At 41.1% G+C, this 19750-nt stretch overlaps 1 protein-coding gene across 4 annotated transcripts in view; it reads left to right on the top strand.

The window, feature by feature from the left end:
- The window catches only part of prkag2a (protein kinase, AMP-activated, gamma 2 non-catalytic subunit a), a 158133-nt gene that overhangs the window by 26697 nt on the left and 111686 nt on the right, over positions 1-19750 (top strand). For all 4 annotated transcript variants that reach the window (XM_014159648.3, XM_045702715.2, XM_014159651.3 and 1 more), the window contains exon 3: positions 5038-5320. In XM_014159648.3, coding sequence (XP_014015123.1) covers positions 5038-5320 — 283 coding nt within the window. The remainder of the gene's footprint in view (positions 1-5037; positions 5321-19750) is intronic.

The following is a 19750-nucleotide window of genomic DNA, read 5'->3' on the forward strand; positions in this document are numbered from 1 at the left end:
TAATCCATAGTTATATCCAAATACCTCCGTTTTGTTCGTGCATTCAGGTCACTATCCGAAGGGTGACGCGTGAGCGCATTTCATGACAAAAAAATGTCAAAATATCCCATTACCGTACTTCGAAGCATGTCAAACGCTGTTTAAAATCAATTTTTATGCTATTTTTCTCGTAAAATAGCGATAATATTCCAACCGGGCGACGTTGTATTCATTCAAAGGCTGAAAGAAAAAATTGAGAATTCTCATGAACGCGCATCTCCAGTGTCACTGTTCCCAGGCTGACCATTCACAAATATTCTCCTGCTGTTCTTCGCCCAGAGACAGCAGACACCCCATTACACTTTCTGGCGCCTTCTGAGAGCCAATGGAAGTCTTAGAAAATGTCACGTTACAGCAGAGATGCTGTATTTTCGATAGAGATGCAACTGAAGGACAACAAATTGTCAGACAGGGCACTTCCTGTATGGAATCTTCTCAGGTTTTGGCCTGCCATATGAGTTCTGTTATACTCACAGACACCATTCAAACAGTTTTAGAAACTTTAGAGTGTTTTCCATCCAAATCTACTAATTATATGCATATTCTCCTTTCTGGTCAAGAGTAGTAACCAGTTTAATTTGGGTACGTTTTTTATCCGGCCGTGCAAATTCTGCCCCCTAGCCCCAACAGGTTTTAACATACAGATTATTTCACTTATAATTCACTGTATCACAATTCCAGTGGGTCAGAAGTTTACATAAACTAAGTTGACTGTGCCTTTAAACAGCTTGGAAAATTCCAGAAAATGATGTCATGGCTTTAGAAGCTCTGATAGGCTGATTGACATCATTTGAGTCAATTGGAGGTGAACCTGTGGATGAATTTCAAGGCCTACCTTCAAGCTCAGTGTCTCTCTGCTTGACCTCAGAAAAAAAATTGTAGACCTCCACAAGTCTGGTTCATCCTTGGGAGCAATTTTCAAACGCCTGAAGGTACCACGTTCATCTGTACAAACAATAGTACGCAAGTATAAACACCATGGGACCACGCAGCCGTCATACCGCTCAGGAAGGAGACGCGTCTCCTATAGATGAACGTACTTTGGTGCGAAAAGTGCAAATCAATCCCAGAACAACAGCAAAGGACCTTGTGAAGATGCAGGAGGAAACAGGTACAAAAGTATCTATATCCACAGTAAAACAAGTCCTACAGTGGGGGAAAAAAGTATTTGATGCCTTGCTGATTTTGTACGTTTGCCCACTGACAAAGAAAGGATCAGTCTATAATTTTAATGGTAGGTTTATTTGAACAGTGAGAGACAGAATAACAACAAAAATATCCAGAAAAACACATTTCAAAAATGTAATAAATTGATTTGCATTTTAATGAGGGAAATAAGTATTTGACTCCCTCTCAATCAGAAAGATTTCTGGCTCCCAGGTGTCTTTTATACAGGTAACGAGCTGAGATTAGGAGCACACTCTTAAAGGGAGTGCTCCTAACCGCAGCTTGTTACCTGTAAAAAAGACACCTGTCCACAGAAGCAATCAATCAATCAGATTCCAAACTCTCCACCATGGCCAAGACCAAAGAGCTCTCCAAGGATGTCAGGGACAAGATTGTAGACCTACACATGGCTGGAATGGGCTACAAGACCATCGCCAAGCAGCTTGGTGAGAAGGTGACAACATTTGGTGCGATTATTCACAAATGGAAAAAACACAAAAGAACTGTCAATATCCCTCGGCCTGGGGCTCCATGCAAGATCTCACCTCGTGGAGTTGCAATGATCATGAGAACGGTGAGGAATCAGCCCAGAACTACACGGGAGGATCTTGTCAATGATCTCAAGGCAGCTGGGACCATAGTCACCAAGAAAACAATTGGTAACACACTATGCCGTGAAGGACTGAAATCCTGCAGCACCCGCAAGGTCCCCCTGCTCAAGAATACATATACAGGCCCGTCTGAAGTCTGCCAATGAACATCTGAATGACTCAGAGGACAACTGGTGAAAGTGTTGTGGTCAGATGAGACCAAAGTGGAGCTCTTTGACATCAACTCAACTCGCCGTGTTTGGAGGAGGAGGAATGCTGCCTATGACTCCAAGAACACCATCTCCACCGTCAAACATGGAGGTGGAAACATTATGCTTTGGGGGTGTTTTTCTGCTAAGGGGACAGGACAACTTCACCGCATCAAAGGGACGATGGACGGGGCCATGTACCGTCATATCTTGGGTGAAAACCTCCTTCCCTCAGCCAGGGCATTGAAAATGGGTCGTGGATGGGTATTCCAGCATGACAATGACCCAAAACACACGGCCAAGGCAACAAAGGAGTGGCTCAAGAAGAAGCACATTAAGGTCCTGGAGTGGCCTAGCCAGTCTCCAGACCTTAATCCCATAGAAAATCTGTGGAGGGAGCTGAAGGTTCGCCAAACGTCAGCCTCGAAACCTTAATGACTTGGAGAATATCTGCAAAGAGGAGTGGGACAAAATCCCTCCTGAGGTGTGTGCAAACCTGTTGGCCAACTACAAGAAACATCTGACCTCTGTGATTGCCAACAAGGGTTTTGCCACCAAGTACTAAGTCATGTTTTGCAGAGGAGTCAAATACTTATTTCCCTCACTAAAATACAAATCATTTTATAACATTTTTGACATGCTTTTTTCTGGATTTCTTTGTTGTTATTCTGTCTCTCACTGTTCAAATAAACCTACTATTAAAATTATAGACTGATTATTTCTTTGTAAGTGGGCAAACGTACAAAATCAGCAGGGGATCAAATACTTTTCCCCCCCAATGTATATCAACATAACCTGAAAGGCCACTCAGCAAGGAAGAAGCCACTGCTCCGAAGTTGCCATAAAAAAGCCAGACTACGGATTGCAACTGTACATGGGGACAAAGATCGTACTTTTTGTAGAAATATCCTCTGGTCTGATGAAACAAAAATAGAATTGTTTGTCCGTAATGACCATCGTTATGTTTGGAGGAAAAAGGGGGACGCTTGCAAGCTGAAGAACACCATCCCAACCGTGAAGCACGGGGGTGGCAGCATCATGTTGTGGGGGTGCTTTTCTACAAGAGGGACTGGTGTACTTCACAAAATAGATGGTATCATGAAAAAGGAAAATTACGTGGATATATTGAAGCAACATCTCAAGACATCAGTCAGGAAGTTAAAGCTTGGTTGCAAATGGGTCTTCCAAATGGACATTGACCCCAAGCATACTTCCAAAGTTGTGGCAAAATGGCTTAAAGACAACAAAGTCAAGGTATTGGAGTGGCCATCACAAAGCCCTGACCTCAATCCCATAGAAGATTTGTGGGCAGAACTGAAAAATCGTGTGCGAGCAAGGAGGCCTACAATCCTGACTTTGTTACACCAGCTCTGTCAGGAGGAATGGGCCAAAATTCTAACTTATTGTGGGAAGCTTGTGGAAGGCTACCTGAAACGTTTGACCCAAGTTAAACAATTTAAAGGCAATGCTACCAAGTACGAATTGAGTGTATGTAAACTTCTGACCCACAGGGAATGTGATGAAAGAAATAAAAGATGAAATAAATCATTCTCTCTACTATTATTCAAACATTTCACATTCTTAAAATAAAGTTATGATCCTAACTGACCTAAGTCACAGAATTCTTTCTATGATTAAATGTCAGGAATGGAGTTTAAATGTATTTGGCTAAGGTGTATGTAAACTTCTGACTTCAACTGTATATTTAACCTCTTATTTTTGGCATTATACTATCACCATATATACTTCCATTCATTTTTTAAACTGGTACAAGGGGACATTCCGACAGGGCTTATGGGAATCCTAGAACAAAACAACCGACATGTACGTGTTTGTGAGAGTCTCACCTTTCCACAGAGGGCTCATATTAGTGTGTAGCCCCAACTGTTTGGACGCTCCAGACAGAAGTTGGCAGATTGTCTGTACCGACTTCAGATGAGTCCCAAGACGCTTGTTGGGATCATAGAACAAAACGGAGAACGCCAACATGTTCGTGAGAGTCTCACCTTTCTATAAAGTGATTTTTGGGTCGTCTCAAACGCTACTCTAGCTCTTCCACCTTTCACTGCAGATGCGGAAGTGTGACATTGGCGGATGTGTTGGATTGAGACGCATCCAATGCAAAAAAAACATATCTTTAGTTTAAATTGACCAATTTTGATGGGATTTTTTTATTGCACTATTTAGATTTCTGCGGGGCCATGGAAATCGCCTGTAAGGGGTAACTACTACTCCTACTTTGAATGTTGTAGATATCACTTTCCCCATCAACAAACACCCATAGCAAACTTATTACATTTGAAACTTCACATTTCTCTAGTAGGGCCCTTTAGGTTATTTATTGGAATGAACTATATCAGGAAATTGTCCATGATAAGTGGTCGGTTTGTTTGGTATCGATACCTTTTGGTTTATATTCCCAGCTCTAGTACGTAGTCCTGCTAATAATCAATGCTCTATCTATCTGACCAGGAAAACATTACAAGAAACTTGTATATCAGGACAGCATATTTGTGACATTGAACCCATTTTTTAGGCTTCACAAAGTCCCTGCCTTTGTGTATTGAAGATTGGACACCCCCATGAATGGCAGAGTGATAGAAAACCAGGTTTAATATGTTTTCTTGATTGGATCTATCTCTTGAAACAGATAGTGGGAGCTATTTCCTCTTAATAAGGAATGGCATGAAATAACATTTGAGTAGTTGAATAGCTATATAGAATTGTGCATTTTGTGTATATTAGAGTTTCAGGCTACTTCTCTGTGATGTACCTACATCAATGTCTTGTAACAGTAACTTCAGAATATGCACAGTTACACTAGATACAAATTTGTACTGTAGATTCTGGACTGATGTAACATGGAAATTATGGCTTTAGAAAATATTCACTCACAGAATATTAACCTGTCAAACATAGTCTGGATCTTAATCGTCACTCTCTCAGCTCGCTGCTGTGGGGCTGTATTGTCAAAAGAAAGTAGAACACTTTACCTACAAAGAAATCGGTTAACTCTTTGTTTTCTCCCTCAGGGTGGAGGGAGTTGCCACTCAGTCAGCCCAACGAAAGGTTTCTTCACCCGGGGTCCCTTCAGTCGGCCCTCCAGTCCCAAGTCAGCCCCTGTCAAGACCAAGAACAGCCCAGGCTCCCCCAAAACCATCTTCCCCTACCCTTCGTCCCAACAGGACTCCCCACCCAAGTCGTCTCGTCGCCTGAGCTTCAGCGGCATCTTCCGCTCCTCCTCCAGAGACTCTACGTCTAACTCCACCTCCACCTCTCCCGTCAACGTCAAGCTCTTCTCCAGGGCCAGGAAAGGTAAGGCCATTTCCTTTGTGTGTAACTGGGTTGGTTCACTGTACCACGCTCGCATGATCTGTAACCTTCTCTGAAACCTGGAGAGTTGTGTTAGCTCCCCGACTTAATGCCTAGGCTTTAGCTCAAAAGGCAAATATAGTACAGTCGCACTCGGGAAACCTGGATTCGAACTCTGGTCAGTCCCATATGTCCAGTATGTGTCTGAAGGGTGGGAACGGAATACAAACAACAACATGGCTCAAGTTGTTCCTCTGCTGCTGTGGTAGTTAGTGTTTGTGTACTTTTAGGTTGTTTTAGTAGATGGAAATGCCTGCGTTGTCTATTGGGCAAGTGGTTGAGGGGGTGATGCTCGTTCCTGTTGGTTGTGACGGGTCAACCCTGTGGATATGCTGCCATATGGGTATGATTGTGATATTCATCATCATTTGATACAAAATAAGTAATTTAGTTGCGTTCGATCATAAAATTCCTTTTTCTTCTATAGTCTACAGCAGGGTTCCCCAACTGGTGACCCGAATTTGGCCCGCAGGTGGTTTTATTTGGCCCCTCAAGTTCTCTGAGCAAAAAATAAATAAATAATATATGTATATATATTATATTATTATTATATTATTATTATAATTTTTTTTTATTATTGTTGGACATCAAATCAAGTTTATTTATAAAGCTTCTTATATCAGCTGAAATCTCAAAGTGCTGTACAGAAACCCAGCCTAAAACCCCAAACAGCAAGCAATGCAGGTGTAGAAGCACGGTGGCTAGGAAAAACTCCCTAGAAAGGCCAGAACCTAGGAAGAAACCTAGAGAGGAACCAGGCTATGAGGGGTGGCCAGTCCTCTTCTGGCTGTGCCAGGTGGAGATTATAACAGAACATGGCCAAGATGTTCAAATGTTCATAGATGATCAGCAGGGTCAAATAATAATAATCACAGTGGATGTCGAGGGTGCAATAGGTCAGCACCTCAGGAGTAAATGTCAGTTGGCTTTTCATAGCCGATCATTCAGAATATCTCTACCGCTCCTGCTGTCTCTAGAGAGTTGAAAACAGCAGGTCTGGGACAGGTAGCACGTCCGGTGAACAGGTCAGGGTTCCATAGCCACAGGCAGAACAGTTGAAACTGGAGCAGCAGCACGGCCAGGTGGACTGGGGACAGCAAGGAGTCATCAGGCCAGGTAGTCCTGAGGCATGGTCATAGGGCTCAGGTCCTCCGGGAGAGAGAAAGAAAGAAAGAAAGAAAGAAAGAAAGAAAGAAAGAAAGAAAGAAAGAAAGAAAGAAAGAAAGAAAGAAAGAAAGAAAGAAGAAAGAGAGAGAAAGCGAGAGAGAGAATTAGAGAGAGCATACTTAAATTCACACAGGACACTGGATAAGACAGGAGAAATACTCCAGATATAACAGACTGACCCTAGCCCCCCGACACATAAACTACTGCAGCATAAATACAGGAGGCCGAGACAAGAGGGGCCAGGAGACACTGTGGCCCCATCCGACGATACCCCCGGACAGGGCCAAACAGGCAGGATATAACCCCACCCACTTTGCCAAAGCACAGCCCCACACCACTAGAGGGATTTCTTCAACCACCAACTTACCATCCTGAGACAAGGCCGAGTATAGCCCACAAAGATCTCCGCCACAGCACAACCCAAGGGGGGGCGCTAACCCAGACAGGAAGATCACGTCAGTGACTCAACCCACTCAAGTGACGCACCCCTCCTAGGGACGGCATGGAAGAGCACCAGTAAGCCAGTGACTCAGCCCCTGTAATAGGGTTAGAGGCAGAGAATCCCAGTGGAGAGAGGGGAACCGGCCAGGCAGAGACAGCAAGGGCGGTTCGTTGCTCCAGTGCCTTTCTGTTCACATTCACACTCCTGGGCCAGACTACACTCTATCATAGGACCTACTGAAGAGATGAGTCTTCAATAAAGACTTAAAGGTTGAGACCAAGTCTGCGTCTCTCACATGGGTAGGCAGACCATTCCATAAAAATTGAGCTCTATAGGATAAAGCCCTGCCTACAGCTGTTTGCTTAGAAATTCCAGGGACAGTTAGGAGGCCTGCGTCTTGTGACCGTAGCGTACGTGTAGGTATGTACGGCAGGACCAAATCGGAAAGATAGGTAGGAGCAAGCCCATGTAATGCTTTGTAGGTTAGCAGTAAAACCTTGAAATCAGCCCTTGCCTTAACAGGAAGCCAGTGTAGAGAGGCTAGCACTGGAGTAATATGATCCATTTTTTTGGTTCTAGTCAAGTTTCTAGCAGCCGTGTTTAGCACTAACTGAAGTTTATTTAGTGCTTTATCCGGGTAGCCGGAAAGTAGAGCATTGCAGTAGTCTAACCTAGAAGTGACAAAAGCATGGATACATTTTTCTGCATCATTTTTGGACAGAAAGTTTCAGATTTTTGCAATGCTACGTAGATGGAAAAAAGCTGTCCTTGAAACAGTCTTGATATGTTCGTCAAAAGAGAGATCAGGGTCCAGAGTAACGCCGAGGTCCTTGACAGTTTTATTTGAGATGACTGTACAACCATCAAGATTAAAAGACTGTAGAAACACCAGGAAATCAGCTCCAATTGATTTTAATTTAAGAAATCTGTTCCCAAGTATTCCCACGCAAAATAATTTTTATTTGAAATTGAACCTTTGTTTAACTAGGCAAGGTAGTTGAGAACAAATTATTATTTACAATGATGGCCTACACCGGCCAAACACGGACAACTGTGCGCCGCCCTATGGGACTCCCAATCACGGCTGGTTGTGATACAGCCTGGATTCGAATCCAGGGTGTCTGTAGTGACACCTCAAGCACTGAGATGCAGTGCCTTAGAACGCTGCGCCGCTCGGCAGTGTAATAATAGAGAGACACGTGATCGTATACAAATGTAAGCAAGGTTTGAAATTATTATGTTTTAGTCAAGCATTATATCTGTTTGGGCTTCTTTTTTAAAATGAATTTTTATTTCACCTTTATTTAACCAGGTAGGCTAGTTGAGAACAAGTTCTCATTTACAACTGCGACCTGGCCAAGATAAAGCAAAGCAGTGCGACAGAAACAACAACACAGAGTTACACATGGAATAAACAAGCGAAACAGTCAATAACACAGAACGTTCTTGCAGTCAATTTGCAGTCTACAAATTATTTGTAATTTTGTTCCAGCCCCCTGACCATTCGCTCAAGAAAAAAAAGGCCTGCAGCTGAATCTAGTTGATGATCCCTGGTCTAGAACAGTGTTTCCCAATCCTGGTCCTCGAGTACCCCCAACAGTACACAGTTTTGCTGTAGCCCTTGTCAAACACACCTCATTTAACTCATTGAGGGCTTGATGATTAGTTGACAAGTTGAATCAGGCTGACAATAAAATGTATGCTGTTGTGGGCAGGGGCGCAACTTTCACTGGGTACTTTCACATGCTGAAATTTAATTTTTGGACCCCTCAGTTTTATCATTTGAATGTGATACAAAATGAGGCAACGGTGTGCTTTAGGACCATGCGGCTACGAGCGGTCGGGAAGGCTGTTTGGAGTGTTTATCCGACTGGATAAAAAAAAAAAGATAATAATAATAATAATGTCCCCCCCCTCTTCTAAAACCAAAGGTGCGCCCTCGGTTGGGGGTACTCCAGGACCAGGGTTGGAAAACACTGGTCTAGAGTTGGATATTGTTGCTGTCAGAGGAGATGGTGTTTCTGGGGGGCTGATGTTGGACTTGCTAGCCTGATGGATGTACATTCTGTCTCTCACCTCCCACACATTTACGTGACTTGCAGTTGCATCCCTTTTCGTTTGCCTCCTCATTTCAGAGTACATGGTAGAGCAACATGAGTTTAGTGTTTTAATTACATGCCTTTAAAAAAATCCTACAAAACATACCAGGTGTGTAGATCTCTGGAATATGACTGTTATTTTGCCATTGTCACGGCTTGGCGAGAGACCCTCCTTAGGGTGAAGATTTAGTAATTGAATCACTCAGTTTTAGCTAACTTTTGTTATATTATTGATATAAGCCTGCACGTGCTGGTTGTCATTATCACTGACGCCTGTAATGATGGATTTTGCATCTGTGCAGTATGAGAGCATTATTACAAGACTTACTAGAGACAAATTAATCTCCTAGAAACACGCAACCATCCATGTTGTTTTTTTCACACGTACCATCTTAAAGGCAATGTTGTTTTTTTCACACGTACCATCTTAAAGGCAATGTTGTTTTTTTCACACGTACCATCTTAAAGGCAATGTTGTTTTTTTCACACGTACCATCTTAAAGGCAATGTTGTTTTTTTCACACGTACCATCTTAAAGGCAATGTTGTTTTTTTCACACGTACCATCTTAAAGGCAATGTTGTTTTTTTCACACGTACCATCTTAAAGGCAATGTTGTTTTTTTCACACGTACCATCTTAAAGGCAATGTTGTTTTTTCACACCTCACCCTATAGAAGACTTAATGAGTCGTTTAGTGATAGTTTGTCTTCATGAATAGCTTTGTGGGATTAAGCCAGTGCAGAGGCCCTGCTTTGCTTGAATTCATTGAGCTAGAACTATGGACTGCGTTCATTAAAAAACAAACCAGTCACAGGGACCAGTTTTCCTTTTCAAGGTATCTTATAATATCTACTACATGTAAATTACATCATTGGGATATGTACAGAACATGCACACAGTGTCTGTCTGTTGAGAAGAGTAAGATTACTTTGACATTAGGGTGTAATGGTTATGGAGACTGAAGTCCTCTAGACCATCTATGCTAGTTAGATAGAGACAGATTCTAATCCAGTTTTCCAGGCAGTGTCAAATGCCTCCAGAGCAACATTCAGGCCCTACTAACTGTACTGTATTACATTCCATAAAGTTGACTAAAATGTTTGCTTACTGACAGAGTGTAGGAGTAGGCAGCTCCTGCTTTTCAAGGCAGCTCTGCAGCTGTTAGATTTTGTTTGTTTTATCTCCTACAGTTTAAAGACATTGGCATTCGTTTTATTTGTCACCGTTTTTAGCCTACGTCTGCAGTTGGTTGTTTTGTTTTGTCTGACTCCAAATGGCTAATTCTAAAAAGGATCTTGTGTATAACTATATATTTATTTAAATAAAATAATTTTTGGGGGGGGATTTCTTCATAGTTACAATGTAAATTTTGATTGAAACCTATTGCACACGTTATATTATACATTCAAATATAACATGGGAAGGACTAAAGTGATTTCTGCTGAAATCTATAATCTGTGCTCTATCTCCAAGTTGTTACAGTTTCTACTGCTCTTGTCACTATGTGTTATTGTACCTGAGATGGTGTGAGGTGTTATTGGCTGAAGCTGATAATAATAAACCAGAGGTCATGGGTGTGTGCCATGGGTATGTAGTTTTACCAGTGGAGGCTGATGAGGGGAGGAGTAAATGGAATGGTATGAAACACATGGAAACCACATGTTTGATACCATTCCATTAATTCCGTTACTAATAGCCACAGAGTTTTACTATGTTTTTTTCCAGTCAGTCCTACAGAGCATGTATTCTCACAGTCTTGGTTCTTGACTCTTGAAGTGGAATTTTCCACTTCTCCACCTACTGGATAAATAAACAAACTCAAGTATTGGCTTTTGGGAGAATATGTATCTCAGATGAATAGAGAGAAAATAAAATACATTTGATCATACCCTGACAACATCCAGTGTTTTGTTCGGCCACTAAATACCTCAGTTTTCTGACTCTTTTCAAGAAAACATTGTGATTGTTGAGGGAGATTCAGTGTTTGTAATAGGTTTGATAAAAATTCTTCAAATCCAAGATGTTACAGATGTAGGATCTTAATTTGAGCCAGTTTGCTACAGCATGTCAGCGAACCATGTCATCCAAAATGTTATACTTTTGACTCATCTGTCCAAAGAACATTATTCCAAGAGTCTTGATGTAATGGCCGTCGTCAAAATGAGACCAAGGTGCAGCAGAGGATGTGTTCATCTTGAAATATTTTAATGGACCGAATGAACACTTACAAAATAAACCAAAAACGACCAGCAACAGTTCTGTCAGGTTACAAAACTAAACAGAAAACATTCACCCACCAAAACCCAAAGGAAAAACAGGCTGCCTAAGTATGACTCCCAATCATCAACAACGATGTACAGCTGTTCCTGATTGGGAGACATACCCGGCCGAAACAAAGCAATCCCAAACATAGAAAAACAGACATAGAATGCCCACCCATGTCACACCCTGGCCTTTACCAAAAATAGAGAACAAAAAACCCTCTCTATGGCCAGGGCGTTACACTTGATGATCATCCAGGTGCTTCCAGGTGCTTTTTGACAATCTTGAGTCAACTTTCTGGATGAGATGGGTCTCTTTATGTCTGCAAAAACCAAACAATGTATTCCACAGTAAGAACCTCATACCAACGGTCAATCATGGTGGTGGTAGTGTGATGGTTTGGGGATGTGTTGCTGCCTCAGGACCTGGACGACTTGCCTTAATAGAAGGAACCATTAATTCTGCTCTGTATCCGATAAATCTACAGGAGAATGTCAAGCCATCCATCTGTGAGCTGATGCTGAAGAACAGCTGGGTCATGCAGCAAGACAATGATCCAAAACATGCAATGAAGTCTACATAAATTTTTTATTAAAACAATTTTTTATTTAAGTTTTGTAATGGCCTAGTCAAAGTCCAGACCTAATCCTAATTGAGATGTTGTGGCAGGACTTGAAATTAGTAAATCATGCTTGAAAACCCACAAATGTCGCTGAATTAAAGCAGTTCTGCATGCAAGAGTGGGCCAAAATTCCTCCACAGCGATGTGAGAGACTGAGCAACAACTACAGGAAGCGTTTGATTGCAGTCATTGCAGCTAAATGTGGCACAACCAGTTATTGAGTGTAAGGAGGCAATTACTTTTTCACACAGGGTGTTGCATAACTTTGTTAATTAATTAAATAAATAAAATAAGTATCCTTTTTTTTGTTGTTATTTGTAAACTCAGGTCCCCTTTATCTAATATTAGGTTTGGGTTGAAGATCTGATAACATTCAGTATCAAAAATATGCAAAAATAGAAAAAGGAGGCAAATACTTTTTCCTTCTAGGATTTATTGTTATCCTAAAAATCCTTAGTCCTTGCCGATGACAAGCATACCCATTACATGTTGCAGCCACAACCATGCTTGAAAATATGGAGAGTGGTACTCAGTGATGTGTTGGATTTGCCCCAAACATAGCACTTTGTATTTAAGACATTAAGTTAATTTCTTTGCCACATCTTTCGCAGTTTTACTTTAGTGCCTTATTGCAAACAGGATGCATGCTTTGGAATATTTGTACTCTGTACAGGCTTCCTTCTTTTCTTTCATTCAGGTTAGTATTGTGGAATAACTACAATGTTGTTGATCCATCCTCAGTTTTCTCCTTTAAAAGCCATTCAACTCTGTAACTGTCTTAAAGTGACCATTGGCCTCATGGTGAAATTCCTGAGCGGTTTCCTTCCTCTCCAGCAACTGAGTTAGGAACGACGCCTTGATCTTTGTAGTGACTGGGTGTATTGATACACTATCCATAGTGTAATTAATAACTGCACTGTGCTCAAAGGGATTAAAAAAAAAAAAAAACTATCTACCAATAGGTGCCCTTCTTTGATTTCTGAGCCTCTAACTGGACAGTTTTATCTCAATCTCTTCATTCAAAGACTCAGTCAGGACACTCTTACTGACAGTTGTGGCTGCTTTGTGTAATGTGTTGTTGTCTAAACCTTCTTGCCCTTTGTGCTGTTGTCTGTGCCCAATAATGTTTGTACCATGTTTTGTGTTGCTACCATGTTGTGTTACTACCATGTTGTTGTTATGTTGTGTTGCTACCATGCTGTGTTGTCATGTGTTTCTGCCTTGCTATGTTGTTGTCTTAGGTCTCTCTTTATGTAGTGATGTGTTGTCTCTCTTGTTGTGATGTGTGTTTTGTCCTTTAATTATATTTTTTATATTTTTTATTTTTAATCCCAGCCCCCGTCCCCGCAGGAGGCCTTTTGCCTTTTGGTAGGCCGTCATTGTAAATAAGAATTTGTTCTTAACTGACTTGCCTAGTTGAATAAAGGTTCAATAAAATAAAATAAAACAGATATCTTTACCAAATCTTTGCTAACTGGTATTGTTCCTAAATATTTGAAAATTGTCAAAGGTGTCCCCCTCTATAAATCTGTTCGATAATTGGACCTTTGTTATTCCTAATCTATATCAATGACCTTACTGCTGTGTCTTCTACCATACTAATCTATATCAATGACCTTACTGCTGTCTTCTACCATACTAATCTATATCAATGACCTTACTGCTGTGTCTTCTACCATACTAATCTATATCAATGACCTTACTGCTGTATCTTCTACCATACTAATCTATATCAATGACCTTACTGCTGTCTTCTACCATACTAATCTATATCAATGACCTTACTGCTGTGTCTTCTACTTCTCATTCTCTTTGCTGAGGATACCAATTTGATTTTATCACAATGATTTTGATTCACTAATTAATTAAGCTAACTCATGTATGGCCACATTTTCTGAATGATTCCAGATAAAAAAAAAAGATCTTTAAATGTTAAAACTCCAACTTTGTTGTATTCGCTAGTAAAATTAAGAAGTATTGTAAAAAAAAAAAAAGAGCCAGAATCTAAATTGGTGGGAATGAAATGGAACAAGTCACATCCACTAGATTCCTCAGAGTACTAATTGATGAAAAGTTATCCTGGAAAGATCATATTCAATTTGTCTGCAGCAAAGTGATGAAATCTGTAGGTATAATCAGAAAGATTAGTGGTTTGGTTCATCAGGCTTACTTCCTAACTCTATACTACAGCTTCATTTACCCATATCTTATTTACTGTAATATTAGGCCAGTACATCTGCCTCATACCCACATACATTACTCATCCTACAAAATACATTTGCTAAACTAGCCACCTCCTCTAATTACCTGGCTCCATCTGCACCTTTGTTTAAGAAACTCGATATCTTGTCTATTTACAACATTAATGTACACTAGTTATTAACTTTCATCTAGAAATACTCATACCTCCCAGACAGTTTACCTTTCAATGGATTCTTCCAGGTTCATTCTGAAATTATCTATATAACACAAGACACTGCAATAACCTTCACCCTCCCCACTGCCGCACCTCACATAGTCAATTCTATCAGATACAGAGGTACCACACTCTGGAATTCTTATCTTCACATTGCCAAAACCTCATCATCCCTCAATAACTTCTAGCGAAGACTGGGGGTCAGCCTGATAAACCAAACTACCCAATAATCCCCTCCATGTAGCCAAACTCTCACACTCGCACACACACACATAATCAAACATGGTGTTTCTTGTATACTGACTATATTATATACAATTATAATTCATATGCTTTGTTTAACTGATTGAACAAGCTTTTTTGTTGTTGTACTTTGTTGTATATTTATGGTGTGGTTTTATATCAGCCCTTTTTGGCTTCCAACCTCACTTGTACACCGTTTTTACCAGTTTTTTATCTGTACTGTTTGGTGTCACTGATTTTCTTTGGTGCAAATAAATAAAACCTAAAAAACCTAATCTTTGCGGCGTTGGAAACCTCCATGGGCTTTGTAGTTGAATCTGTGTTTGAAATTCACTGGTCGACTGAGGGACCATACAGATAATTGTATATGTGGGGTACGGAGATGAGGTAGTCATTTAAAAATCATGTTAAACACCATTATTGCACACAGAGGGAGTCCATGCAACTTATTATGTGACTTGTTAAGCCACAGTAAATGTGTTGAATACTTATTGACTCAAGACATATCAGCTTTCTACATTTCTAAACATTTCTAAATACATTATTCCACTTTGACATTATGGGGTATTGTGTATAGGCCAGTGACCCACAATTTCAAATGAATCAATTTTAAATTCAGGCTGTAACACCATTTTTTTTTTTTAAGTCAAGGGGTGTAAATACTTTCCGAAGGCACTGTACCTATGTACGAATGTTGTTCATTGACTACAGCTCAGTCTTCAACACCATAGTGACTGCCAAGCTCATCAGTAAGCTCGGCCCTGGGTCTGATCCCCTCCCTGTGTAACTGGGTCCTTGACTTTCTTCTGACGGGCCGACCCCTAGTGGGAAAGGTAGGCAACAACACCTCTGCCAAGCTGATCCTCAACACGTGTGTGCACAGCCCCCTCCTGTACTCCCTGTTCAATCATCAAGTTTGCTGATGACACAACCGTGGTAGGCCTGATTACCAACAACGATGAGACAGCCTACAGGGAGGAGGTGAGAGCCCTGCCAGAGTGGTACAAGGAAAATAACCTATCCCTCAACATCAACAAAATGAATGAGCTGATCGTGGACTACAGGAAACAGCAGAGAGAGCACGACCCCCCGGTGTGCACATCACTGACAACCTGAAATGGTCCACCCACACAGACAGTGTGGTGAAGAAGGCGCAACAGCACCTCTTCAACCTCAAGAGGCTAAAATAAATGATCTTGGCCCCTAAGACCCTCACGAACTTCTACAGATGCACCACTGAGAGAATCCTGTCATGCTATATCACCACCTGGTATGGGAATTGCACCGTCCGCAACCGCAGGGCTCTCCAGAGGGTGGTGCGGTCAGCCCAACCCATTACCGGGGGCACACTGCCTGCCCTCCAGGACATCTACAGTACCCGGTGACACAGGAAAGCCAAGAAGATCGTCGCCCTGTTCACCCCGCCCAGTACCCTGCCCTGAGCCTTAGTCACTGTTCTAGCCGGCTACCACCGGGTACTCTAACCTGCACCTTAGAGACTGCTGCCCTATGTACAATACATAGTCATTGAACACTGGTCACTTTAATAGTATTTACATTATGTTTTCGCCACTTTATATGTATATACTGTATTCTAGTCATAGCTTATCCTTTATAACTACTGCTGTACACACCTTTCTATTCATATACTGTTCATAATGTCTATACACACCATTATATGTATATACTGTACATTTATATACATTATATGTATTTATAAACCGGATAATTTGGATACTGGATGCTGATTGGCTAAAACAGCATTTAGCCATGTGTATGTGAGACGGTATACCATGGCTATGACGTTTAGCCTTTTCACCTCTATAAAATGGCTACATCAACAATAGTTGGACATGCCAATGTAGAAAATAAGCGTTTAGATGAACTTCAGAGAAACCGAAAAGAAAAGAACATTGTGAAACAGATAAAGTGGGCACTTACCTGCTTCACTGACTGGTGTGAAGAAAAAGGGATACATTGTGAGTTTGGGAATACAACAAAAACGGAGCTGAACATCATTCCATGGGACTTTTATGGTTCAGTGAGAAACATGAATGGCGAATAATATGGGATTAGCAGCTACACTGGACTCAGAGCTGGTTTGAACCAGCATATCAACGACCCCCCTCTAAGTTTGTCATGGAGTATACAGAAGGACACCGAATTCCCAACGAGCAACAATGTGTCTGTTGGCGTAAATAAAAAGTTGAAGAAAGAGGGGAGTGACAAAGCTGCCCACCAGTGAACGGCTTCATATGGTATATAACTGTTAGTTAGCTAGCTAAATCATTCTAATGTACCCTGACAATATAACCCGTAGCTATGTAGGCCTAACTATTAGCTAACATTATTTTGTCTTATATGTTTCTGGTACACAAAAGAGCCGATGGGAGTGAACACCCTCAAAACAATGCTGACAAGATCGGCAAAAATAGCTGTCCCGTCGCAGATTTACACAAACCACTGCCTCCGAACCACCATGATGCAGAAATTGTCTGATTCTTCACTAGAGGCATGAGACATACTGTCTGTCAGAGGACACAGATTTGAAACGTCTCTTCAAAGTCACTGGAGGCCAATTCTGGAAGGGAGGACGCGGTGGAGCACTATTCTCTCTGACAACACAGCAGCAGCTCCCCCAGCTAAAAGAACGACATCCATTTCCTGCAGCGTGGAGCCAACAAACAACAACATGGGCAAGCTTACAACAAATGATAACATGGGACAATTTTTGGATTCGTACACAATAAATGGTAACATTCAGATCAACATGAATAAATAATTGGCATGTGTTAGTCACTAGAAGAGGTGCTAATGCTCGTTTGTTGCGTACATTTAATGCAAGCTTACTAGCTAACCTGTGGTTGTTGCATAGCAACCAGTCTAGCAACGAGACTTTTGTCCGGACGACTTTTTCTGGCAGAATGTATTTATTATGAATCTATTTATTAAAGCAACATTTGGAATTTAGATGTGTAGTTCCTTGCCATACTGTGTTGGCAACCGGTTTATACAAGCTAAGGGCTGTATCCAGGCACTCTGCATTGCATGTAGCATAAGAACAACCCTTAGTTGTGGTATATTGGCCATATAATTTGTAAGTCGCTCTGGATAAGAGCGTCTGCTAAATGACTTAAATGTAAAATGTAAATACCACACCCCCTCGGGCCTTATTGCTTAAATATATTTATATTCCGGTCTCTGACATTATATAAAAAATATGGATTACTGTATGTGTGTTGTTTTTATTTGTATTGCTAGGTATTGCCGCAAAGTTGGAGCTAGAAACAAGCATTTCACTGCACCTGCGATAACATCTGCAAATCCCTTCCTTTCTCCTGTCTCACATTTAATTTGGTGGTTGCACAGGCACCTGCTCAGTGGGCATCGTTCTGGCTTTTTTGTGCTGAGGTCTCAGAGGTTTAGGTTCCCGCTGAGGCTCAGAATTAGAAGAATAATCATCAGAGATGTCATGATTCATATCTTCCCCACCGTCTGAGTCGTTTTCACATTTTGCAGCGTTAACGCAGTATGGGGATCCATTTGTCTTGGTCTTTTTGCCAATGTAACATATGCACATTCTGTGTACTCCCAGTAGGTCAGAGTAGACTGATAAAACTGCTTGGATTCGGTGGATTGATAGGGTTCATACCATTTTCTGATTATAATTAGAATATATCAATACCATAGAATGGCCCACCCTGTTCTTCATTTACAATTGGTGATTACATAATTATGCATCGTTCGCTTCCCTTCACTCATCAACTCACCCATTCTCCCCCATCATACTTTACTTAACTAATTTAATCTGTTGTTATACGTGTGAAATTAGTTTCGGTATAGTTTAGGTTAAGTTTCCAGGCAATTATTTGGGTGATTATCAACTGGCCACGGCACCTTCCACTGTCGGGAGAAGGAGGGACAACGGGGAAAACCATTCAGAAAATGACATGCCCTTCTAAAAGTGGTTATATCCAGTTCTGTTTGTGATATTAAGATTCTAACAATGTCAGTGTGTTATATAGACTTATTTAGGAAAAGTCGGTGGGGAGCATACATTTTTTTTTAAATTAATGACCAGTCAAAAGGAATGCTTTAGCAGTTCTAGTGTTAAGAAGTAAAACACAAAATACATTTGTCATTATACTTCTTTAAAGTCAGAATTAAACAAATTGTTTCTACAGTAAGTTACAGTTGAAGTCGGAAGTTTACATACACCTTAGCCAAATACATTTAAACTCAGTTTTTCACAATTTCTGACATTTAATCCTAGTAAAAATATCCTGTCTTAGGTCAGTTAGGATCACCACTTTATTTTAAGAATATGAAATGTCAGAATAATAGTAGAGAGAATGATTTATTTAAGCTTTTATTTCTTTCATCACATTCCCAGTGGGTCAGAAGTTCACATACACTCAATTAGTATTTGGTAGCATTGCTTTTAAATTGTTTAACTTGGGTCAAATGTTCTGGGTAGCCTTCCACAAGCTTCCCACAATAAGTTGGGTGAATTTTGGCCCATTCCTCCTGACAGAGCTGGTGTAACAAAGTCAGGTTTGTAGGCCTCCTTGCTCGCACACGATTTTTCAGTTCTGCCCACATATTTTCTATAGGCTTGAGGTCAGGGCTTTGTGATGGTCACTCCAATACCTTGACATTGTTGTCCTTAAGCCATTTTGCCACAACTTTGGAAGTATGCTTGGGGTCATTGTCCATTTGGAAGACCCATTTGCGACCAAGCTTTAACATCCTGACTGATGTCTTGAGATGTTGCTTCAATATATCCACATCATTTTCCTTTTTCATGATGCCATCTATTTTGTGAAGTGCACCAATCCCTCCTGCAGCAAAGCACCCCCACAACATGATGCTGCCACCCCTGTGCTTCTCGTTGGGATGGTGTTCTTCGGCTTGCAAGCCTCCCCCTTTTTCCTCCAAACATAATGATGGTCATTATGGCCAAACAGTTCTATTTTTGTTTCCTCAGACCAGAGGACATTTCTCCAAAAAGTACGATCTTTGTCCCCATGTACAGTTGCAAACCGTAGTCTGCCTTTTTTAAGGCGGTTTGGGAGCAGTGGCATCTTCCTTGCTGAGCGACCTTTCAGGTTATGTCGATTT

The sequence above is a fragment of the Salmo salar genome, chromosome 19, assembly GCF_965601325.2.
Source record: "Salmo salar chromosome 19, fSalSal1, whole genome shotgun sequence".
In the NCBI taxonomy this organism is placed as follows: Eukaryota; Metazoa; Chordata; class Actinopteri; order Salmoniformes; family Salmonidae; genus Salmo; species Salmo salar.